This window comes from Camelus dromedarius, chromosome 14, assembly GCF_036321535.1.
Source record: "Camelus dromedarius isolate mCamDro1 chromosome 14, mCamDro1.pat, whole genome shotgun sequence".
Taxonomy (NCBI): domain Eukaryota; kingdom Metazoa; phylum Chordata; class Mammalia; order Artiodactyla; family Camelidae; genus Camelus; species Camelus dromedarius.
The window spans coordinates 21,357,252-21,382,418 of record NC_087449.1 but is presented as its reverse complement, the minus strand read 5'-3'; the positions used below and the strand labels follow the sequence as shown (position 1 = coordinate 21,382,418).

Sequence of the window (25,167 nt, the reverse complement as noted above, 5' to 3'; positions counted from 1 at the left end):
ATAATCATGAGAACATTTTAATGTCACTTGCCTTATAAGTTAGAAAAGGTGTGAATATCATTTTTGTAATGACTTTTACCTTCATAATTTTCCCAATCACCCATTTCACAAAATCCTGAATATGCAACTATTTATCATCATGGCACATTACTGCAACTAGGGTTCCCGTTTCAGGACAAAGTTTAATTTTATGTGAGAACAAGATGAAATATCTAAGTTGTTATTTAAATGTGATTTTCTTTTCTGGAAAATAAATGAAAACATAACAATAAACTGAGTTGTGAACCTTTTTTATTACCAGTCTCTTAAAATTTTGCACTTCTGGAAAACTTAATTGCATATTTAGAGGGGGCACAGTCTGGCACAGTGCAAAGGCTTTGGAGTTTGACAAATCCCAGCTCTGTAATTTAACGATCGTCTTGAGCATGCTACTCAATGATTCTTTCCTTATCTTAAAAAAAAAAAAAAAATGGAGTTAATACCCCCTTATCATAGGGTCATTGAACAGATTAAATGAGATAATATTCATCAGTCAGCTGACAGTTCCTACCTAGTACATAGTATAGTCAATAAACAATCCATTTCTATTCTTATTTTTCTGTGACTAGGGATTGAGATAGGCCAAGAAACATAAATGCTTTTTCTCCAACACTACGCTAACCCTCATGCGTTCTACCTTTATCCTGATGAATTGCCACTGACTGCGGTGAGCACCCCTCCACGGACGTGCGCCAGGCCGAGTGCTTAAAGACGCCATCTTATTTCTACCTCCAACGATTGCCCACTCCGGGAAGGTCTATTCAGGGTCCGGTTTTGTTTGCTTTGGGTTGGAGGAGGGGCTCTGAGGTTAGAAGGGGGATAGTTACTAAGGAGGAGGGGCCTATTAGTTACGTCAGGTAGGTCTCCTACCCCAAACAGCCTCCATTTCAAATCTTAAACTTTAAGGACTGGAGAGAGTGGTGTTGAGGAAAATGTTAAGGAAAGGGAGAGTTTCTAATGCACAGGAGATAAACCTATAAGAAATTCAAGGGGTCTTCTTCAATATCTGAAAATCTAAATTCTCTAAATCTATAAAGAAAGAACAACCCTCCCTGGAAAGGGACGACTCGATAAAACCGACTGTGTGCCCATATCTGGTAAATGTGAGCTTTCAATAAATTATCCCCATCACCAACCATCGGTGACTCCGAGGCGGGTGGGGGAAAGCAGCGTCAGGAGTCGGGGAAGGGAAGGAGTTGGTTTGCTCTCTGTGTGCCTCGTATTTCTTGTCCTTGGAACCGGCCGCACTTCCCACCCCTGCCCCTGACATCGTCGGGTGTAAAAAAGGAACTGGTGATGGCTCTCAGGACTGCATCTTGGGTCCCTGATGTCCCCCTCGCAATAGGATGAATCCGTTCCCCTCCAGCTCGCGGCCACCCCGGGGCAGAGTGGGCTCAGGGCGGCCCCCTCTGGGCAGTGACGATGAGATCCTTCACATCCGTAGGCGGCCCTGAGGACCACGCAACTACTTTGTCTGTCTGGGGAGGGCCAAAGACTCTGTTTGAGGAGGTCACCTTGGAGACGCACCGCGGAGTCCAGAGGGAGAGCGCGGGCGGTCGCCGGCAGAGGGAAGCCTGGGAGGCGGGAGCCTGGACGAGCCTGCGGTCTGGGAGGCCCCCGCCGCGCCGCGCCGCGCCCGCGGCTGCAGCCCTGCCGCAGGTAAGTGCGGCCTCTCCACAGCGCACGGGGAGCAGAAGCAGACGAGAGAGAAAGAAGGCAAAAGGCAAATTGGCGAGGGTCAAGGGGGCTGAGGAGGGAGGGCCCTGTGTCAAAAATGGCCTGCTTGCCGTGGCCACGATCTCTCTCTCTGGTACCTTACCTCTCCCTCCAACAAATAAGAACTAGCTCCAGATTTGGGAACTGAAAGCGGGTCCTGGCCTTTGGCCCCCTGCCCGCCTGCGTGTCTGGGCTTTAGAGAGATGTCCCGTGCAGAGCCAGCCAGCCTTGTCAGGTCCTGGAGCAGCATGAGTTCTGAGCAGTCTGCTTGAGGTCGCCCTGGCGACACTGGCGGCCGCACCCCCTCCGGACCTCTAGGTCCAAATTCTAGACTGCGGGGCAGTTTTGGAAACAGGTGAGCAGATCGAGGTCTGTCTGTGTCATTTTAAGATAGGAACCAGAATGACTCACTTAAACAGGCTCACTTTGTCTTGTCAACACATATACTCATTCACATGGACACACTCACATACACAGACACGTACACACACTGACACACTCATACACACTGACACACTCATACACACAAGCACACATTCAGTATACAGACACATCACACACAAAGGCACACACTCAGGTACACAGATAATCACTCATACACACAGGTGCAGACACAGATGCTCACACAGGCATTCAGGCACACAATTACATTAATGTACACAGACATTCTCACTCAAACCACAGCTTCGCACACTCATGGGGACACACTCATGCTCATACAAGCACGTGCTCACAGAGAGAGGCTCACACAGAGGTGCTCACATTCCTGCACACACTATCACACGCGGGTACACAAACACACTCCCCACACTGCCGCTCCTCCTAACACACGGAACTTCTGCTATATTTGTGTGCCCTTTGCCTCTGTCTGCCCTGACACTGATCACACTGCGGTTTTAGATTTTGTACTCAACTGTCAGCTCCTTGAAGGCAAGGACTTCAGGACTTCAGGTTTTAGTTCTGTTTTAGTGTCTAGCACAGTGTCTCCTGGTTAGGGCTCTCAGATTTACAGACTATAAAATGATTTAAATGAATGTCTAAATGTGTATGTAGGCAGTAGGGCAGTAGAGTTACAGTCTGAGTTCTGGGAGGTCCACTCCTCCTTCCCGCTTTTTAACAAGCACTTGTGAGAGGATGTAGATTTTCCAATAAATCACTTCCTTTAAAGTTCTGTTTGCTCTTTACAAAGTAAATCACTATTGCTTGAAAAAAAAAAACCCTTTGGAAAAGACAGTTCATTTTAATTTTTAAAGTACTGGCAACAACAATTAGAAAACTTTTATTTTAAGATTAAATTTGGGGGACAATAAAACATATTGCTTTCTGGTGTGGAATAATTTCTTTCTTCTAAATATGGCTATCTTTTCTCAGTGAATTTTACCTCTTTGGCAGTTAAGTTATTTTTGCTGCAACTTAATATCTGCTTCTGTGAATTGTGTGCTACTGCATAAATAAAAGTTATCGGAGTTAACATATGTCCAGTTATACTGACCAGAAGAACTACATATACTAAAAATCACTCTTAAGGAAACCCTACTTCTCAATTCAAAAATGGGGGTGGGGGAAGTATCTGAGTACTTTATTTAGAATGAATCTCTGTGTTACACTAACTAAAATGTTTTCAGATCTTCTGTTCGATATTTTATGAAAGTTTTCTCCCATAGGTTATGACGATGTCCGACATGGCTAGAGACAGAATGGCTCATTCACTGAAGAAGAGGACCAGTGTGTCTTCACTAAGTAGTCACGACTTCCGGCGGAAGGGACCTCATGGGCGCGCCAAAGAGTGAGTAACTGAATGTCTACTAAACTCGATTCTTGAATTAACACGTTCATAATATTTATTGGGGGGGAAAAAACGCATTTCCTCTGAGACATAAGAAAGGAAGAAAAATGGGCAAGTACAAGGCTGAGGTCACCTTTCAGGGCCATATTTTTAAAAAAGAAAGAATGGTAACTAGATTTATTGTGATGATCATTTTAAAATGTATAGAAATATTGAATCACTGTGTTGTGCACCAGGAAAAAGAAGAAAAGAGAAAAGGGGCAAGGAAACTTAAGTGATAAGTTGATCACAGCATTTTGTACTATTTCAGAGAATGCCCCCCAAAATCATCTACTCAAAAGAAATGCCATGTGCAACGTAGACCAGCTACTTCTTACATTGTCTCCCGAATTCTTCTCCTCAATATTATACAATTACATTGTTTTTGCACTTTTGTAATCATTATGTACAATTTCCATGCATTTAGCGTTATTTTAAACACATTTTGTAATGTATTTGCATAGTCTTTGTCCATATCCTTTTAAATGGCTGCATAATATTTTGTCAGTTTATGATTCCAGGTGAGCTAGTCATTCCCCAATTATTGAGCGTTTTAAGTTTGTTTCCACTTTTTAAATGTTTCAACTATATGAGAAGTCTCTGCTTGTTTTCTTCCCAGAAGTATAATTTGTGGGTTAGATGATAATAAGTATGTTTTTTGAGCTCTTGCTACATATTGAATTTGCTCTCCTAAAAAAAAGATGAATAAATTTTTAACACTTTCATGGCATTTTTTTCGACTGCCACTGGGAAGAAAACCAAACAAATTACCCAATGCAGAGGTCAATTCACTTATGTAATAAGCTTTCCTTTTTAATAGTTTCCACAGGATTGAAGGATGTAGCATATTAATCCCCAGGGTTGGGAAGTAGGAGCTGGTGGGTCCTACAGAACAGAGACCAGAAGAGCTGAAATACATTTACAATAGAATTCTGAAACCATCTCATTCCACTCTCAGAGTGTATTAATGCGCTTATTTCAAAATACCACTTTTCAGCCCTGGGCATTTGTGGATTACAAGTATAATCACTCTCTTTTCCAGATAGGAAATACAAAGGCATCTTAGTCCCAGTGTATGTCAGAAGTAAGGCTGAAAAGACTCATTAACCCCTGTAACTTTTGCTTCTGACTCTGTGCCATTTTGGCTGCTATTTCCAATATTTAAGTGTACGAGGTTTTTTTAAAAAAACATGATTTTAAAATAATTGTTAGCTTACATTCAACTTTTTTAAAGAAAGTGTTATAACAGTAATCTGACATAAATCCTGGTCCTGTGATTTACAAAGCACTGCTCTCATCCAAAAACCAAACTGTCATTCCTACTTGCAAAATTTTCATTTACTTCTTCCCTTTCAAAGCAAATTAGAAAGTCAGGTAGAACCAGAATGTGGCCCAGTTCGAAGAATTAAAGATCACTCTTATTTTATTGATAAAGCATAAATATAAATTAAAAGGTACCAAGAATAAAAAATAATTATAGCAACACAGTAGGAAAAAATTTTTACTGACAAATACAAACAAAATACAAAAAAGAAAAAAACTCACTAAGTGATAAGTGTTTTGATATATTTCAAAGTGAGAAGTTGGGACTCTCCAACAAAACATTCAGAATGGATCCTCTATTGATGCTTTTTTCCTTAAATAATAGCAAATGAGCAGCTTCCAAGCCCTTACAGTGCAGCCATTTAGGAGGCTGCCTCCCAACCCTAACTCCCACTTACCTTCTATTGTCTTCATTATCGCCTTGGACCAGAACATATGGGTGATTCTCCTTCATGAAATGGGGCTTCAACTAGTCAAAAACTTCTGACTCCTTAACAGCTCTCAAATGCAGGCATTGTTTTGAATTTGCAGGGGTTTTTTGGAAAAGCATGTACCTTTCATTTGAAAAGATTTTTCAAAACAGTGTTTTGAATAGACTAATTTCAATAGTATAAAGTATATCTTGAATTATATTGAGGACTCAATACATTATCTCATTTAATCTCTCCAGCATTAATCCTACTAGGTGGACGCCATTCTTACCATTTTACTATGAAATAACTGAGACCTGTAAGTCAAGTAACAATTGAAGGACTAGCATATAGTCTTAAACCATGAGTATGGAAAAAAGGGTCCACAGACTCTTGCTTACTTCTCTAGTACCATCTTCCCCACTCTCCTGCTTGCATCCTGCTTTCCCAGCTTCCATGTTTACAATCCCTCAATGCTCCAGCCATTGACTCGGTTTGCTTTCCCATGGGGTACCCTTGTCTGGAATGCTCTTCTTACACTCTGGCTTCCTTCCTTTCCTCCTTTAGAATTTAGCTCTATCTCCACCTCTCTAGGAAGCTCTCTATAACTGTTTCCAAAACAGGTACATCTTGCCTGATGCACAGCAAGCCAAAATGCTAAGACACTGACATTTGCAGCAAAGAGAAGGTTCATTCGCAAGGCTGTCAAGTGAGGAGACAGGGGAACAAATCTCAAATCTGCCTCTCCAAAGGCAAGGGGCTCTAGTGTTTATGAAATAAAGGATAAAGAAGCAGGGCAGTCTGAGGCATAGAGAGCGTGGGGAGGGTGGGGAAAGGGATGGGAAAAGGTGCAATAATCATCATTCTGCAAACGTTTTGCTATTTCACTTACATACCCCTTGGAGGACATGCAAGTCTTAAAATGACCTTGCTTAGTGAAGGCAGGTGAAATGGATTCAACCCATGGTTTTGTAACTACCCAACTACAGCCACTTCCCCCCTCAGTTGGGTCGGATGCTCTTCCTTTCTGCATCCTACTATGTTTGGCTATTTTCTTGTCTCTCTCTCTCTCATTAGATTGGGGACTTACTGGCCTTCAGAGCAGTAAACACACTGATAAGGAGGGCAAAGAAGAGTAGGAGGTAGACCTACTTGGAAAGCCGTTTCTTGGGTGTGGTCTAAGATCAGCATAAGTTCAGCCCCCAGTCTTGGTTTCTAAATCTGTTGTCTTCTCCAGTAGTAACTGATGCTTATCGCTGATTCCTGGGCATAAAGGATACCTGAAGTGCCTTCTGAATTATGAGAGGTAGACTGAATTTATATTCAATATAATTACTGTTAACTGTTTTTAGGCTTGGGTCTTTTATTTAAATTATGTTCTCATTGTGATATAATTTTTAGGCTTTATTCTTTTTTTTTTTCGCTTTTAACATTTTTTATTGATTTACAATCATTTTACAATGTTGTGTCAAATTCCAGTGTAGGCTTTATTCTTAAAATAAAAAAGAAGCATTTTAAGCTGATTCTCACTATCCCAACATTGTAAACTGTTAGCATGTTGGCATATTTCTTCCTCTATCTACCTACTTGTCATCACACTTCATCTGTAATTGTGAATTTTGTTTGTTTTCCACTTAGATAATTGACAGTAGTAAGGATGGTAAGCTAACATTTATTGAGCCCTCACTAGGACCTCACTTAAGTTTCACAGAAGCTCTGTATTGGTGGTTGGCAAACCATGGCCCAAGAGCCAAGTCCAACCTGCCACCTGTATTTGTATAAAGGTTTCTACATGGTTGGAAAAAAAATCAAAAGGAGAATAATACTTTTTGTCACATGGAAATTATAAGAAACTCAAACTTGAGTATGTGTAAATAAGGTTTTATTGGAACACATGCAGGCTTGCCCAGGTGTGTACTGTCTCTGGTTGCTTTCACACTATAATGGCAGAGTTGCGTAGTTGTGATAGAAATGCAGGTCCTGCGAAGCCAAAAATATCTACCTGGCCTTTTCCTCGTTTTGGTAAGTCCTATTACCATCGAAATCCTAAAAGATCCTAATACACAGAAAATCTAAAAATATATAATACAGCGTTTAAATACATATATTCAGATGTTTTGACAGCTTAAAAAACACTTTCTGACTGCGGAGAGACTGCCCCTCCCAGGTCTAGCCAATTATTCAAGATAGCCAAGGTCTCAGCAGGGAGCGTGCCTTTGATATGTCAACTGACCAACCCAGACCTCGCCCTCTTCTCTCTGGCGCCCCTCCTCCTGCCACATCCCGGGAGGCAGTAATGTCTGCCCTAATCATCCCAGTGCCAGGTACCAAGCCACTAGGGACCTCTCCTATGCTTAGAGGCTGCTGAAATTATTCAGACTAGCCAGCCCTGACCTGTTCCCTTGCACAGCTTTGCCTTTCCCTGGGAAGCCCCAGCAGAGGCTCCAGCCCTGGTGCTCCCGCGCTCCTGTCCTCCGCCTCTTGACCACCCAGGGGTTCTTCCACGTGGTCCTGTGTGGCATGTCGTGTCTCTTGTCTCGAGGACCTGTGAATATTATAAATTATGTTTTCCCGAATCCCTCCTCTGACTCCTTTTGTGGTCTCACCTATCTCATAAAAAAATACAGAACAAATTCTTAACAAATATATGGATTTTGACTTAAGTAAATAGTATTACACTATAAATCTTATTTTGGTTTGACATTTTTATTTTTTAAATTTACTCGTGTAACTATGGATATTTAGCTTTTCGCTTCTTACTGCTGCGGAGGAGTCCTTTAGTATACATCCGTCACTGATGTTCCTATCCATTCCCCCTGGGATGAACACCTAGAGTGGCTTTCACTCCCAGGCAAGGTGTGCAGCACCATGTGCAACATCTCTGTACATAACCCTTCACTGGCATCTTGGTGAAAGCTGCCCTGGGAATGTGACCCCAGGTAAAGGCATTCCCGTTCAAGGAGATCTGAATTCATGGAGAAATAATACGTGGGTGAAGCTGCTTAACACAGTAACATATCTATGTTTCTCAGATTAATCTAGAAATTTAATATAGCTCAATCAAAATCCATTTGCACTCTTTGAGAAATTCAACAAACTATTTTCTAAATTTTATAAATAAGGAAAGAATTTTGCATAACTAAGTTAACTTTGAAGAGTGAGCATAGAGGAGGAATTTACCCTATTAGATATTAAGATATATTACAAAGTTGTAGTATGTAAAAATGATAATAAATGCAGCAATAAACAAATAGGTGCAGGAGTAGACAAACAGGCCAATGGAACACATAGAAACTTCTGAAGCAGACCCATGAATATGTAGAACATAACATATGAGCAAGGGAAATGATGGATTTCTTTTGATAGATTATGTTGAGTGAAAACTTGTTTTGTTATATGAAGGAAAATGAAGCTGGAATCTTACACCATTTGCATGGTAGACTCCAGATGGAAGACTGAAATGTGGAAAGATACCAAGTTAATAGAAGAAAGTATAGAATATCTTTGGGTTCTGTGGGAGGGGAGGATTTCTTAAGATACCCAAATGAAAAACTAAAACCATAAAGGAAAAAAAAAAAAAACCTTTGATATATACAACTGCAATAAAACTTAGCATTTCTTTTCAACAGAAAACACAATAGACACAGTTTTTAGGCCAGTAAAAGTTATATATATATATTTTTAAATCATGCACAGTAACAATTTTTAAAGAAGGAAAACAATATTTAAATATTCAAAGAGATAAATAGCAACTTACAGAAGCAAAGCCCAAATGGCAAAGCAGAATATGAAGAGATGCTTAAACTCACTTGGAATGAGAAAAATGCAAATTAAAGCAAGATACCATATTGCACCCATCTGAATGGCAAAACATAAGAAGGGAGAATAATACCAAATGTTGGCAAGGCTAGTAAGAATAAAAAATTGTATAGGCATTCAGCAAAGAAATCTAACCGTATTTAGAAAAAACAGGAATATACGTGTCCTATTACCCCCATATATTGAGGAAACTGAGGTTTGATGTCGTAAAGTGACTTGTCAAGAGTTTCACAACTGCCAAATGACAGATCAAATCACCTCTGGTTCTCTGACCTAGAATTTAGGGACATGTGAAAGCACTTGTATTTGATGTGGGCTAAGCTGTGTCCCCCACCACCCCTACCCAGTTTCTGAGTTGAAGTCCTCATTCCCAGTACCTCAGAATGTGACTCCACTTGGAAACAGGGTCTTTAAAGAGGTGATTAAGTTTAGAAGAGTTCATTAAGGTGGATTCTAATCCAATATGGCTGGTGTTCTCATAAGAAAGGGAAATTTGGACACAGACACTCATAGATGTGAAAAGACACAGGAGGAGAAAACCATCTACCAGCCAAGGAGACTGGCCTGGAGCAGATCCTTCCCTCGCAGCTCTCAGAAGGAACCAACACAGCCAACACCTTGATCTCAGACTTCCAGACTCCAGAACTGTGAGACAGCTAAGGTTTTTTGTTTAAACCACCCGGTCTGTGGTACCTTGTTATGGCCGCCCTAGCAAACTAAGGCAGGGTTTGAACTGCACAGGGCCACGTATACATCGCTTCATTCCAATAGTAAATGCTATGGTACTTCGCAGTCTGTGACTGGAGCTGCGGATGTGGAATCGAGGATACCGAGGAAAGGCAACCACAGATACGGAGGGCCAACTGTAACCCATACTGGATTTTCAACAATGAGGCGGGTCCTTTGAGTTGCTCCTGACCTTTGAGTTGTTCAAGGGTCAACTGTCTATCTAAAGGAGTGACTGGAGCAGCACCAGCTTAGTCAGGGGGTCAAACAGAGTGTCTCAGAGGCCCGCTTTGCACCAGCTGGCTGGGGTCAAGATCCTTGAGCACTTTCAAGCTGCTGATCTTGCATAAGTTCTTAAGCCTACTTACCTCAGTTTCTGCTTCTATAAAATAAGATAAAAATAACAGTTGTCTTTCCGGGTGTGATGAGAATTTATTAAAATAACACCTCAAAGTGCCTAGAATGGTTCTTGGCACATCTAAGTAGAAAGCAAGTATTTTTATTATTATTATTTATTATTATTATTATTATTATTATTATTATTATTATTATTATTATTATTATTATTACAACATAGAACTTTGGCATCAAACTAGACCTGAGTTTGAAACCCTGATCTTCTGTTAACTAAACACTATTTAATATTCTTTGAGTCAGGGCCGTAGGTATAGCTTGATAGTAGAGTGTGTGCCTAGCATGCATGAGGTCCTGTGTTCAATCCTCAGTACCTCCACTGAAAAAATAAATAAATAAACCTAATTACCTCCCCCCTAAAAACAAATATTGAGCCTTGAAATATAATCTGTAAAATGAGAATAATAATGACTTCTTCATCACAGTGTCATTTCTTTTATTCATTGGACATATTTTTGTTGCCTGGGTCGTGGGCATTGTCTTTGGTGCTAAAGACACAGGGGTGGACAAAACACACTGTCCCTGAATTTGTGGAATTGCTCTTGTCAAGACCATAGTGACTTTCACATTGCTGATCCAGGGATCAATCCTCAGTCCTCACCTTTCTTGACCTCCCCACAACATCTGACACTGTCCACCACTCCTTTCTCCTGGAAACACTTTCTTCATTGGCCGCCAAGACACACTCTCCTGTTTTCCTTTACCCGACTGGTCCTTCCTTCTCAGTCTTCTTCACTGGTCCCTCCTCTTCTCCCCAACTTCTTAATGTAGAAGTGCCTCAGGGAGCAGTCTTTTGTCCTCTTCTTTTCTTGTTCTACGCTTGTCCTCTTGGGAATCTCCTCAGTCTAGTGACTGAGACTTGATGTTATGCCCCCAAATTTATATCTCTAGCCCACACGTCTCTCCCAAACCCCAGACATATATCTGACTGACTATTGACCTTTCCATTCAGTACCTAGGAGACATCTCAAATCCAACGTGTTCATAACTTAACTCTTTATCTAACCCCCCTCCTTCCCAGTCATCAGGAGATCCCATTGGATTAATTTTTAAAACATATCCAGGACCCAACTACTTACCACTGCCTCCCACTGCTACCATCTCAATCGAGGTCACAGTATTAGTCAGCTCGAGCTGCCATAACAAAATACCGCAGACTGGCTGGCTTCAACAATAGGAATTTCTTTTCTCACAGTCCTGGAGAATGGAGGTCTGAAGTCAGGGTACCAGCTGGGTTAGGTTCTGGTGAGGGCCCACTTCCTGACTTGCAGACGGCTGCCTTTTCACTGTGTCTTCACATGAAGGAGAGAACCCTGGTATCTCTTCCTCTTTTATAAGGACCCTAGTTCTTTCAGCTCAGGGCTCCACCGTTATGACTTCATTTAGCCTTAATCATCTCCTTAAAGGCCCTATCACCACTAGAGCCACATGGGGGGTTAAGGCGTCAACATATGAATTTTGCGGGGAGACAGTTCAGTTCATAGCAGTTGCTGTCATCTCTCACCTGGATTACTCTAAAAGCCGTCTAACTGGGCTCCCTGTTTTTACACATGTGGCGGGCAGTCTATTCTCAGCGTAACTTTCTTTTTTTTTCTGTGCACTCTGAAATATCTCCACTGGGAGGCAGCACATGACTTTGGGAACAGATAGGGAAAAAAAAAAAAAGGGGGGGGCATACTTAAATGATACCATTCAAAATACGGTAGTTCCAGGCATGTCACAGTTACAAATCAAAGAAAGAGGTGATATTCTGACCTTCCTAATCTACTCCATTAATGGCTCCAAAGCCGGTTATGCATTCAAATATTATTTGCAGCTTCAAAACATTTAAGTAGTAATGGCAGTGATAATGTCTGGAAATGAATTCTTAATAATTCTTAATTGGTGTGATATTATGGCCGGTGAGATTTAATTGAAATCATTGTTTCTATCTCCAACCGTCGTAAGACATGCTTTGTGTTTATTCTCTGTAATTCAAGGACTGGTCAGTACAAAAATTTGGAAAATGTTTTCAGGAAAATTGAATTTCATGAAAAAAAAATTCCAACTGTTTAGCTAATTTTTTTTGCCCTTTCTTCCTGCATAATCAGAACACAGGCTGTTGGGTTAGTGTGGGACATTTCCGGTGTCAATCAGGTACGATATAGGCTTACTTATGTTATTGTGGAGCAATTTCAGGCAGCTGTTTCCACATCCAGTCTAATTTCAAGCCTGTCCTGAGCAGTAGTACATACGATTCCAAGTATTAACTGAAATTTACACAGGCTACAAATTGTTACTTTTCTCTCCAAAATAACATTAGTTGATTTTTTTCGGTGTTTTCACCAGCAGTTTACACCAGATTTTCAGTTTTCCTGCTTTTACTTTTAATCTACCTTCCTTCCTAAACCTTTACAACTTGGAATCTTGCCAGGTGAAATCTTTTTCCTCCATAAATGCCAACAAGCTGATGAAAGTCATAGACAGCACGAATATATTTCATGTTTTAAAAAATCAACTACAGCATTCCATTGCAGTGAGATCATGTATCTAGAAGGATTATTATTATAAACTAGGGGAGGCTTGGTCATAGACAACTGAAACTCATCCACTTGTAATGTTGTGAAATATACCCAGTAAATTTATTGTACTGTATATAAAGCACTGGTAATTAAAATTATAAATTTGCTCTTTGAAGCATCTCACATTTCTATCTTTAAAAATTTCAGAGGGCTTGGGTAAAGCTGTTTATCAATAGAAAACATGTACAAGTTTTTCTAAGTCAGTATTCTGAACTGATGTTGGTAACTGAAAGCATTTTTAATATTTTATGCCTTCTGTCTTTTTAAAAGGAATAAATATCTTATTTTTTCTGTTCAGCTTATTCTTCTTTTTTCTCTCTCCCTTTTTCCAAACCATCTCATTCTCACATGGAACTATCAGATATCAGTTTCAAAAAATACCATAAATAGGGTTTTTTAAAAAGTATAAATTTCTTGTAATTTTCCATGAAGTCTTGGTTGATACATGGTCAGCTTCCAAAGCCCAGAAAACAATAGACCAACCAAGTATTTTCCTTCTGCATGATAAGGGATGCCAGGTTTCCAGCAAAATATCTGAAATCTCACCCCCCAAACCCTGTCTCTTCCACAAAATTAATTCTGAGTTTTGTGCTCTGTTCCTTGCAGCATCCCACTTCCAAATCTGTGACAGTTATATCTAATGCTTATTATAATAATGTCTAAAAAAAAGCAAAAATGGTGACACAAAAAACCAGAAATATATTTTCTCTTACATAAAAGAAAGACTGGAGGGAAGCAGTTCTGGGACCTAGTCTTCTGTCTTTCCAATCTGTAATCCATAAGTCATCTCAAGACCCAAGATAGCTGCTGAGCTCTTGCCATTATATCTACACTCCAGTCATAAGCAGACCCTTATTGGTTGAATTAGTTGGTTGAATTAATCCTCTCAGAATTTTCTCCCCTAATTTAATTGGCTTATAAGCCACATGGCCTCAATAGCACCAAAGAATCCAAGAATTTGCTTTTAATTTGGAGAGAAATATTCCTACAAGCTTTGGATTCTGCTACCAAAGAGGAAGAGAATAACATTGGAAAGCAAACTGCAGTCCCTGCCATGGGGGTCATTATAATTTTCTTTATAATGGTTCAATATTGAAAACAACCTAAATGGCCTAGAGAATAAATGGTTAAATAAAATGAAGTATGTTCACATGCTAAATATTATCTTGATATTTAATATGGAGGTAGGTGACTATTTATTGACATAGAAAGTTATCTACTATACATTTCTGAGTGGGAAAAATCCAGCATCTATAATGATCCCATATGTAAAATCACATCTGAAAACTTTTTTTTAATATTAAGATTGGTTAGACAATCACTGGGGTTAATAATTTTTTTGTGTAATTTTACTTTGTTCTTTATACTTTCCTGTGTTTTGAACTGTTTATAATGAGCACACACTGTTTACAGATTACTGTAGAAATAAAATGGCACTGAATGAAATCATCTTCAGTAATTTTTTGTCCTTTTAAAAAATTTTTTAATTTTTATTTTAAAATTTATTTCATTTTATTTGGGGGGGGGTAGTTAGGTTTACTTATTTGTGTAAGTTTTAGAGGAGATGCTGGGGATTGAACCCAGGACCTTGTGTATGCTAAGCATGTCCTTACCGCTTGAGCTATACCCTTCCTTCCCCTATCCTCAGTATTTCAAAAAAAGTCACTTCCTATTTGCACATCAATCCTCAGCCAGTGGGATTTTTAATCTGCCCTGATAACACTAATTTCATACTGATAATACTATAAACTGTACTGAATATCATTATTTTAGTAACATAGTAATAACAAAGCAATAGTGAGGACTGTTTGTAAAAACCCTTGTTTGCTTTTTTTGTCTTAGACTTCTAATTCCTGCTAATTTGAGTTTTGTACCAACTTTATTTCTCTTTCTGTGAGTTTTTAATATGGTGTTCAGTAGAAAAGAAATGAGGTTTTATTTTTGTGCAAGTTTTAACTGCAGCAATTAATTATTTCAGATAGTCATTGCCCCTGTTTTCATTCTATCAGATATGATCATATGTGAGACTTTGTCACTGAGAGGTAAGTAGGATATTTGAAATCTAAGTCTGCCTTTCCTATGTGTATGATGTTAAGCCCTTTGCCTGGTTCCCTACATCACTGAAATGGGCAGAACAATGACTCTTCTACTTACTTGAAAAGGTCTTGTAAAGGTAAAATGAGATAATTGATGGAGAATGTTTTGCAGAATAAAAAGTGGCATATACAATATTGGGGCAGGCTGGCTTATCTTAGAATCAAGGGGCTTATGTGACACTGAGTTTTCTAAGCAGAAGCTATCCTCTTTGGCACTGCCCACAACACCTGCAGCCAATGTGGCTAAACAGGTTGGTGGTTACTTCAAAGGGCAGCAGAAAACTGAGGAAAGCAGGTGTTACAAGAATGAAGACTAGATCACTAATCCAGAAATCCATCTTGGAAAAGCAACCATAATGTCTTGCATCACTTGCTTGAGCTGAGTGAGTTAACCTTAATTTATTGTATATATTATATTGTCTTAAAAGATGTTTTAAAATATAGTATCCATGATTCTCTTAAAATATCTATTTGCAAGAAGCTCACCAATTCCAGACAGCCCAGAACTAAGCATTTAAAACTCCTTGCAGAGAGAAGAAAAGAAATCTCAAAAGATAAAGAACAAGTATCTCATTTTCATTTAATTAAAGCAAAAATATAGCCTGCTTATTAAAGTAGTCACTCTGAAAACACATACACACACTATTATAGCATCTCCTTTGAAATGACATCTGTCTTAACCTCCATTTTCACAGGTGGAGAGAATTGGGGCTAGAGATCTGAGACTGCCGTTAGTGACACTTGAATCTCTGATTAAGTTGAATAAGTAGTGCTGGAGGGACTTTGGGGGTTACCCTTCGCTTGGGTCTCCTGTTCAGCACCTGGATAAGCTTATATTGCCTTGGTAACCAAGCCAAAACCCTTTCTTACTGTTGAAAAGAATGATTGATGCTTATTGATTTCGATAGTTTCGGTGAATTGCGGTTTCTCTCCTCACATAGATGAGTTTCTCGTTTTTCTTTTTTCTACTAAAGGGATTTTGTGAGGTATGTAAAATAGTAATCTCTTTACAACCCCCATGTATATATAGAGTTGTTTCCCAACATTTCAAGCTTCCTCATATAATCCCCAGGCCTTTTGTGAGTTTTGTCCACTTTGAGGAGAGCCTTTGTATTTGCAGTAGAGACGCAGTTGACAAAGGCTTTTGAAACATGTACAGCCGTCCCTTGGTATCCTCCGGGTATTGGTTCCAGGACCCCCGTGGACATCTAAATCTGTGGACGGTCAAGTCCCTTGTATTAAATGGCCAAGTGCAGTCGGTCCTCCATATCCAGGGTTCCTTACCCAACTGAAATCCGTGATTAGCTGAATCCACAGATGTGGAGAGCTAACTGTCCAAACTTTGTTACCCCACAGACAGAACAACCTATGAACACTCTGGTGATAAATGCCCCAGGCACTGGGCTTGGCTTCAACCGCTATATTGAGACCTGCTCCAAGTAACTTCTCTACTCCCGTAAAACTTCCATCTCTAAAATATTTTAGGCTTTATAAATATATCACTGGGATATTTACATGGGTCTTGCCTGAAATGTTTTCCAGAGTAAATGTAAAATTTTGTAACATTTTCGCTGAAAGCAATACTGCATTTTATTATTGTTATAATAACTATTGAAATTTGTTTTCTCCTTGCTTTTAGCTCTGTGAGTACAGTGTCTTACATGGATGACCCTAGCCAGCATGACGATGCCTCTCACCTTACAGTTCAGATGGAAAACACCTATCAAATGGGTGTGTGCCTTTATCACTCCCTCCTATCTGAACATTCTAATTTCATGAATGATATTTACTTAGAATAATATCTGATAACCTGGCATTATCATCAACGCTTGCACAACATAAGGGCTCTTAATTAACTGAGTGATTTGAAACTGCTTTAATGTCTTCCTCTGCAAAATGGGACCACTATCCATTGCCTACTTTTCTTTATCAGTATTTCCTAAATACCAAGCAATTCACTGGGCAACACTGAGCTGCAGTGTGTATTACTGTCTAGAAGTTCTCTGTGTATTTCTAGGTTATCTTGTGGCGTTATTTTACATATACTTGACTTAAATGAAGGAGATATGCATTAAAGTTTTATTGAACAAAACAACCCAAGGTTGCTGATAGGTGGAGAAAAAAGCCTTCAAGGCAAAGGCAAATGATTCCTGGTCCCTTGTTGGCAGAGATGTTTATCCCTTCCCACAGAGATTTGGGGTCTTTGAAAACAAAAATCTTTGCACCTGCCCCTATACCCCAGGTGGAGTCCACAGTGACTATCTTTTCCCATTTATTTTTCCTCATAGACCTACTTGTTTTCTGTAAATGCCTACCTACCCACTATTATCTGGGTCTGTATGTAATTACTGCTGTATAGAAATTCCACAGAGACTTGCCAATGACCAGAGGAAGACTCCATGGGCCAGAGTGGTTTCATCTGTGGCCAGTTAACCTCAAGAAAATTATAGACCATTGGCACATCCCATTAGACCTTCTGGCCAGTTTTCTACACTAATCCCCGAGACTGCATGGATTATAAGACTCCACAATTAGTCTGTCTACTGGTATCTTCAGTGCCTGTGGTAGACAACGAATATTCCTGCCATCCGATGTCCATTTATATTCCTTCTGGTAACCATCCCCAGTTTCCTTTGGGGAAGCTCCACCATTGCCATCAGTACCACTTTCGGTCCATGGTGTTCTGCTGGATCTGACACTGGCTTCAGAGATGTAACAGTGGCTGATTCCGGGGTGGAATACCACACTTTGATTGGTCAAGGCCTTCAGAGTCTTTGAGGTTCAATTCGGAGAGTGTTGTTTGGGTGGTCGAAGATGCATATCACACCTTGAAACCTAAAAAGATGTAAGGGCTGAGATGGCTTCTGCCGTCTTGCACCCACAGGAAGCCTGAGGCCGAGGCCAGAATTCAGCTATGTACTCTTAGACTTTTCAGTTAGGCAAGCTAAGTGTGGGTCATGTTTTCTTCCCCTTAGAACTAAGATCTTAGCCATTCGGTGCCTGTGGCTTTGGACTCTGTGTGCTGGAAGGGTTTGAATCACATTTCCACAAGATAAAGGAGCTGAAATATGAAACCTTGTGTTTCTTCTTCATAAGGGTATATTTTCATAGCTCATTTCCTCAAACTAAATCGTCTAATCAGGTTTAGAAGTAATGAGTGTTGAAACAAGGTAGAAAAGTAATTTTGGAAATACTTTAGTTAAAGTATTTTCCATCTTTTCTTTCAAGAAGTCATTTGAATTGTTCTTTTATAATTAAAGTTTTTTTATACTTGACAATCCATTTTTTTGAGCATTCAACTAGCTATTTTGTTAATAATCAAACGTGTTTCCAATTCTACTTGTTTCTATTTATTTTGCATCTGAAAAGTATTCTGTGGGCCTTTGGTAAAGATTTTCTCATATCTACACAACACAATACTGACCAGGAGAGTGAGGGAAAAAAATCAATCACCAGTATTACTGGGCTTAATTTTTCACATTCTTTCCAGTAATATTTGCATCATTCAAACATGCCTTAAATGTTTAGCATGTTCGTCTTCCCTTTATCTGAGTAATTACAGCCACCAAGAATGAGATGAAACAAGAGTGAGTATAACCAATGGGGAAAAAAAGGGAATAGAAGGATGAAAATACGTTTCTTGTAATGAAACACCACTCCATACATCTTCAATTAATGACCGAAACATGAATACAGAAGAAAATATAGACTGTAGAATCCAATGTCTATGAATCTGAATTCTGGTTTTGCAAATTCCTAAATAAATTATTTTTGAGCAAGATATTCAACATCCTTGAATTTCAGTTCCTTCATCTGTACGTAGGGATAAAAGTCCACACAGCATAAGGATACCGTGAGAATTAAATAAAGTATTGTATTTAAATTGCCCCTGCATTCATTATTTAATTGCTTCTCAAAGTAATGGGCTCTAGGACTTCACTTAGATCACTAAGAAGAAAAGCCTTCTGTAACATCCAGTATAATTTCCTATTAAGTATGGAATGAGTTCTCCACGGGACTTCTGGAGCAATGATATGAGCACCGCATCAGACAGGGACTACTGGTGGCCATCTTTGCTGCCATACAGAGACAGCTCAGCTGAGAATGAAGCCAAATGAATGAAAAATAGAATCTAAAGGTGGAGAGACATCATTTAAGCTCAACATCCATGAGATGATCAGGCCCAGTCATCAGATGCTTTGTTGGCCAGAGCCTGCCAGTCTCTCCGCACTGACTCTGCTCCACCCTCCAGGGTCCTACTTAACACCTTCGCCCATCTTGCTGCCTTCTGAGCAAGAGCAATCCGTGTTTTCACTCGGAATGCAGTAGCAACTATAATAGCAACAACACAAATAATAATAAATATCTAATGAGTGGCTTTTTTATGTGGCAGGCACTGTTCTGAGCATTTAAAATATTTCACCAATTTAATCCCAACCAAAAACAATATGTGGTAATTATTATTATCCCAATTTGGGGAAGCTAAGACACAGAAATATTAAATAACCTAATTTTTATCTATTCTCTCTTAAATCTATTTTTAGGGATAGTTTTTCCTTTCTTTAAATCTTGATCCTTCTTCAGGTTGTTGCTTTTTGCTTTCTGGAAGCATTTTTTCCTCCTAAAGAAAAAAGAAATCACTCTAAAAAAAGAATTAAAAAAGCTTAGGCATTCACATTAGTTGACTCTGCCGTCTTTGGGAGCTGGTTTTGGAAGTCCAGAGCTGAACATTAATGCTTTCTCTCTCTGCACCTCAGCATCCCAGCCTGAGTTAGGCAATGGATGATCTGGCTGTATAGGGCCAAGGACACAAAGAAGTTAACAAAAGAAAAGTTTACTACTAGATTTCAGAATTTTTTCAGAATAGAATCTGGTTACGAGATTTAAAAAGAAAAACTACGCAAAGTGCAAAAAGGATATTAGTGACAGTGAGCAGGGGCTGTTGGAAACCAGGACTCTGGTGCCACCAGGATTCTGTCTTTCTTTCCAGCACTAAACTGCCTGTGGGCTCCTCTCCCTGTGGCCTGGCTTCCTTCCCACTGTGAGAAACATGGTCTCCAGCAGTTCTTGAGGGGCGCATGTCATAACTTTTGCCCCTGGAAAGAGACTTTTTTCCCCCTTAGTTCCAGTTTAAAATGGAAAATCCCAAGGAAGGACTCTAAATGGCCTGGCTTGGGGCAAGTCCACCCAGGGCCAATCAACCATGACTTGGACTTGGGCTCAAAAGACGTGATGATAGATCGTAAAGAACAACATGGTTTGAGTAGGAAGAGGACCAGTTCCTTCCATCTGGGAGAGGCTGTTCCTGAATGACAGGGAGCTGTGCTAGGCGGACAAATATCTGCTCCGAAGGAATTGGCTGTTTTCTGAAAGGAACGATGCAGACAGTCACTATAATCCATGACTGAGTTAAGCTCCTTGTGGGTGAGAGAGGTCCAGTTAAGGTAAATACATTATGAATGCTTGGTAGGAAGGAGTGAAAAAGAGAGGTACCGATCTAAAGGACATAATCTATTTTAATTTTTTTCAAGCTGGCAGTATCATTTTAAAATTTCTTAAGTAAAAAGGTAGAAGCCACTCTTAAATTTAGCATCATTTTACTGGAGTATGCAAGTGGAAATCTTCTAGAAGAGCCATAGGACAGTGACACAGCAGATATGTGGGAGATTGCCTACGGAGGCTGGTGCCCTGTCTCTGACCCCATGACGCAGGAGCAATCGGAACCAACCCTCCAACTCTCCACAGGTTTATAACGTCTTGTCGCTCTCCTGTATGCAGAACAGAGATGCCTGCTTATTAAATACTGGGGTTAATTATCATGCTTGTTGTATCAGGTGCCTCTATTCACATATAGACTGAGTCCAGATTCATTCCCCAGGTTGATTTAAATTTAATTGAACAATTTGTATTTAATCATCAAAACAAAAATACCATTCATTGAGCCCCAGGAGGCTGACCTAACTCAACCCTAGGAACAGGCTGTCACCTTCTTGTTAAGTTCAGCCATCGGGAAACTTCAGCGGGAAGTCAGACTGGGAGGGGAGGGTGAATCCCAGCCTGTGGGCTTATCTCAGGCTGTTTGCATCCATCAACAGAAGGACGGAAGATGCTCTCAAGGGAGCCCTCTCCACATGGCTCTTGTGCGATCTAGTAAGAGCTCCTTTTTCAGATCCTTCAAGCCTGGGGTTGGGATAAGTGACACCCTCACTTTCCCAAGCTGAGGGGTACTGCACATTCCTTCGTGATTTCCTACAGCCTGCTCAGACCTTCTTAAGGAGTCTATTAAATCCTCCTGGAATTGTCCTAACTTTAATGCGCCATATGTTTCCTTGGACCCTGATTGATACTGTCATTAAAAATAAGCACTTAAATATACTGATGACTATTAAAATAGAATTGGGTGTGATTTTTTATCTCATTCCTTCATATCAACTCAGCAAATAATGATCGAGTGTAACTTGTGCAGTCACAGCGAGATGGTGATTCCCGGGAGGTACAGATAAGACGCCTGGGGCACAGGATAAGATCCATCTGAAGCTTTTGCTCTGAAAGTGGACTAAATGTGGTTTAAAATTCAAGCTCTCAAGTCAGATAAACCTGGGGGTACCTCCCAGCTCTGCCACCGTATGATTCTAGGCAAATTACTCAAAATATTTAAACCTCTGTTTTCCCATCTGTGAAATGGGAAAAACAGTAAGATTCACCCCAGAGATTTATTGGGAGATTTTGCATAAAAGATAATGAATATAAAATACCACGGTGGCTGACAGGTAGAAAATGCCCAGTGAAAGTAGCTATTATCTGTACTATGGTTATTAGCTACAAAATGTTTGGTTCTACTCAAATTTGGAAATCAGACCTTAAACATATCTTATGCCTTTAGCATTGTGTTAGACCCTGGGGAGGATATAATCTGATACCGTTTACCATTGCAGGGGAGAAAGGCAGATATGCCTTAGCCATTTATTGGGTGGATTAGGAGCCAAGATAGCAGTGGTGACCCAGTGCATCGGGAGCATAGAGAAGAGAAGGATGAATTTTACCTTAAGAGAGGAGGAAAGCTTCGCGGAGAAGAAGACATTTGAGCTGACCTTGACACATGAGTGGATATTTCTCAGATGAACAGGATGGAGAAGGGTGTTGCATTTGAAAAGAAGAGCAAGAGGGGAGGGTGGAACTCAGTGGTAGAGCGCATGCTTAGCATGCACAAGGTCCTAGGTTCAATCTCCAGTACCTCCATTAAAATAGATAAGCCTAATTACCCCCCCAAAAATAAATTAACTAATTAAAAAAAGAAGAAGAAGAGCAAATGTGCACAAGCATTCTCTAAAGGACAGGTGAAGTCCATGAGGCCGGAGCAGCGTTCATGTGGAGTGCTGTATTGGTGGGAGGAGAGGCTTGAGGTTAGACAGGAGCTGAACCTGGGACTTTGCTAAGGAAAACATGGTGGTTAGATCTGGGTGTCACAGCTCCACTTGTAGTGTGGGAGAGAGACTGGAGGGGGAGATGGAACAGCTGGGGGCCAGTTAGAAAGATGTTGAGACTTTGCAGTAAGTCCTTAGTAGTGGGAACTGGGAAGGTGGATATTTCCAATGTCAAACCTCACGGGTGTTGAACACACCCTTCAGGCAGTCTGGTAAGTGGAGGAGTCCATTGTCCTCTCGTCCCCTGCCAGAGAATTTGACTAGAAACCTAATTAGGACCACTTGTTTCTTTAAATGGAGGCCACTCCGAAGATGAATTTTGTTTCATCTTCACTCTATGTTTCAAAACTCTATGATTTGCAATTACTTCTTTGAAAGAAATGTCATCTGTATTTTCAGGTCCTACCAAACGTTTTCCTGTGGCCATTGTCAATCGTATTCTGAAAGATGTGTTAACTAACTACCTACAAGAAGAGCAGTATGAAGCAGAGCTCTGTAGACAGTTGACTAAAACAATTTCTGAGGTATATGTATGATTTCCCAAAGTGTTAGCTATGACTAGAATATTTGCTGAAAGCACAACCCCCTACTTTTTGATAAAGGCGATGAATTTGCAGTCGCAGTAAAACTGCTTATTTATATTTTATGAAAACATTTATTAGGTCATATTCCATGTGTGCCTGTGTGTGTAAAAAGCCTTTGTCTAAAACAATTATTATGTGAGTCATTTGCATATATTCTTTTTAAAAATGTATAAAACTGCCCCATTTATTTTAAAAATTTATTGTAAAAGATAAAATATTTTAACGATCATTTTCTCTTCCCCAAGGCAGCTAAGACCATGCCGTCAAATACAAACATTATGGCCTTTAAATCTATTTAAATACATTTCTGTTTTTATCAGCTAAAGTGCTGGCACTCCACCAGGTTTTCTCGACTTTCTTTTTTATAACAAACTCTTTAATAAGCATTCATGATTAGTTAAATTACAGGAGACTCCAGATGTATGGCCCCTTAATTAGACATGAACAAGATGGTATCACTCCAGTGTCAACACTCTCTGAAGGGAAGCCATCCCAACATAGATTTTCGAAGAATGTAATAAATCCATTGAATTCTATTCTCTGGACTATAATTTTTCCATGTGCCTTAGAAAATGAAGATTTCTTACTGGTGCTATTATTTTGTCCCTAAATGTCCTAGCTTGTGAGGACAGCACTCGAAGGGAATCACAGCTAGCATTCTACAACAATTACTGAAAGTATCTACTATGCAGCATGCTATTTTCTTAAATCCACTACCTTTATGATGAAAATGAAGGCTCTTAACTTTCATTGTGACTAAGTGAGGACTTTTTTTTTTCTTTTTATTTCTAGGTTATTAAAGCCCAGGTCAAGGACTTGATGGTTCCACGATATAAGCTAATTGCAGTGGTCCACATTGGACCACGGACTAGCCAGAGCATACTTATTGGAAGCAGATGCCTCTGGGATCCTAAAAATGATACCTTTTCATCCTACATTTTCAGAAATTCTTCTCTCTTTGCTCTTGCAAATGTCTATGCAGTTTACTTTGAATGACTGAAGACAAGAAATCTATTTCTTACTTTTTTAATCAAGAACTAGGCTGTATCTATGTACACAAAAGTTTCACTGCCCAGACGTTTGAGGAAAAAAAACAACACACATATTTCAAACAACTGGAAATTTGGGGACTCTTTCATATTCTCATAAGAAGTAGGGGAAAGAGGGTGGCACGGGAAAGAATCTTGTTTATCCAAAGAAGGAGTTAAATCTGAGTTCTGCCAAATTGTTTTTCATAAACATAGACTCATATTAAACATTTCTTTTGGTACTAATTATTTTAATACCTCTTTAATTGGAGAGTTAGAATCCCCTGCATTATTTTTTAATGAAGAGAAGTTTTTTAAAAAAAAATCTAGCTATGTACCCTGACCAATAAAAGACAGTAGAATATTCAACCTGGTATACACAAATGATCAATGTTGCTATGTCTCAGTGCTGCCTATAAAAGAAATACTGGATTTCATTTTGTACTTAATAAATTGAGCAGCATTCATTAACTGCAATTATTGTTACATGTACCTGACAGTTGAAACTGCTGAGATAGAATTAATGATTTCATAACAATTATCGTCGTCCCACAGGACTGCTGGCTAAAACTAGAAGCTCTTGTGGGTTGCCTGCACTTTACAGAATTGTGGGAGAACCAAATGTTAGCTCTTCAATAATGGAAACAATAAAGTGGACAAAGTCTTTTAGGGCACTGAAGTAGATGCTGTGATATTAAATATACATGATGCTTAATAGTAAGTGTATCTGTAACACATAAAATCAGGTATTGGAAAGAGACACTGCTTTTAAATATACACCGGCTGACGCAACTTTCAATAGCTTTTCCTCGGCTAACAGACTTTTACACAAAATATACAGCTGGCAGTTTAACAGATTAAACATGTGTATTTACTATTTTGTTCCTATGAATTTAATACCAAAGTGACCTCGTGTGGTTTTGAATGGATGGCACTAAAATTTACAGGGCTGCAGTAGCTTGTTATTCTGTGGGTTAATGTAGCTGGTACCATGGATCATTTATTTTTATGGAGGTTTCAGCCCTTTGTGTGCATGTAAAATGGGGCTGCGGCGTTGTTCTCGGGTGGTAAGTGGGCTGCCTACAGGACATTTGTTAAAGGTCAAAGACAAATTATACACATAAGGAGAAAATTAGCAACTCCTTAGTCCTAGGGAAAACTAATGTGTAATCCATATCAAAAAGAATTTAACAAATGGGAAA

At 39.6% G+C, this 25,167-nt stretch overlaps 1 protein-coding gene across 1 annotated transcript; it reads left to right on the top strand.

The window, feature by feature from the left end:
- Positions 1–1,524: 1,524 nt before the first annotated feature.
- DYNLT5 (dynein light chain Tctex-type family member 5) lies at positions 1,525–25,167 on the top strand. The gene is made up of 5 exons (XM_010989000.3): positions 1,525–1,698; positions 3,420–3,541; positions 16,569–16,660; positions 22,753–22,877; positions 23,730–25,167. Exons 2-5 carry the CDS (start codon positions 3,423–3,425, stop codon positions 23,931–23,933), a joined length of 540 nt encoding a protein of 179 aa, XP_010987302.1. The 5' UTR covers positions 1,525–1,698; positions 3,420–3,422; the 3' UTR covers positions 23,934–25,167.

Bases quoted from the DNA above. Each gene is read 5' to 3' on its own strand.
- DYNLT5 (XM_010989000.3), top strand. From the start codon at position 3,423: ATGACGATGTCCGACATGGCTAGAGACAGAATGGCTCATTCACTGAAG. The intron at 3,542-16,568 runs GTGAGTAACTGA...CCTTGCTTTTAG, and splicing joins CCTCATGGGCGCGCCAAAGA to CTCTGTGAGTACAGTGTCTT. The intron at 22,878-23,729 runs GTATATGTATGA...TTTTATTTCTAG, and splicing joins TGACTAAAACAATTTCTGAG to GTTATTAAAGCCCAGGTCAA.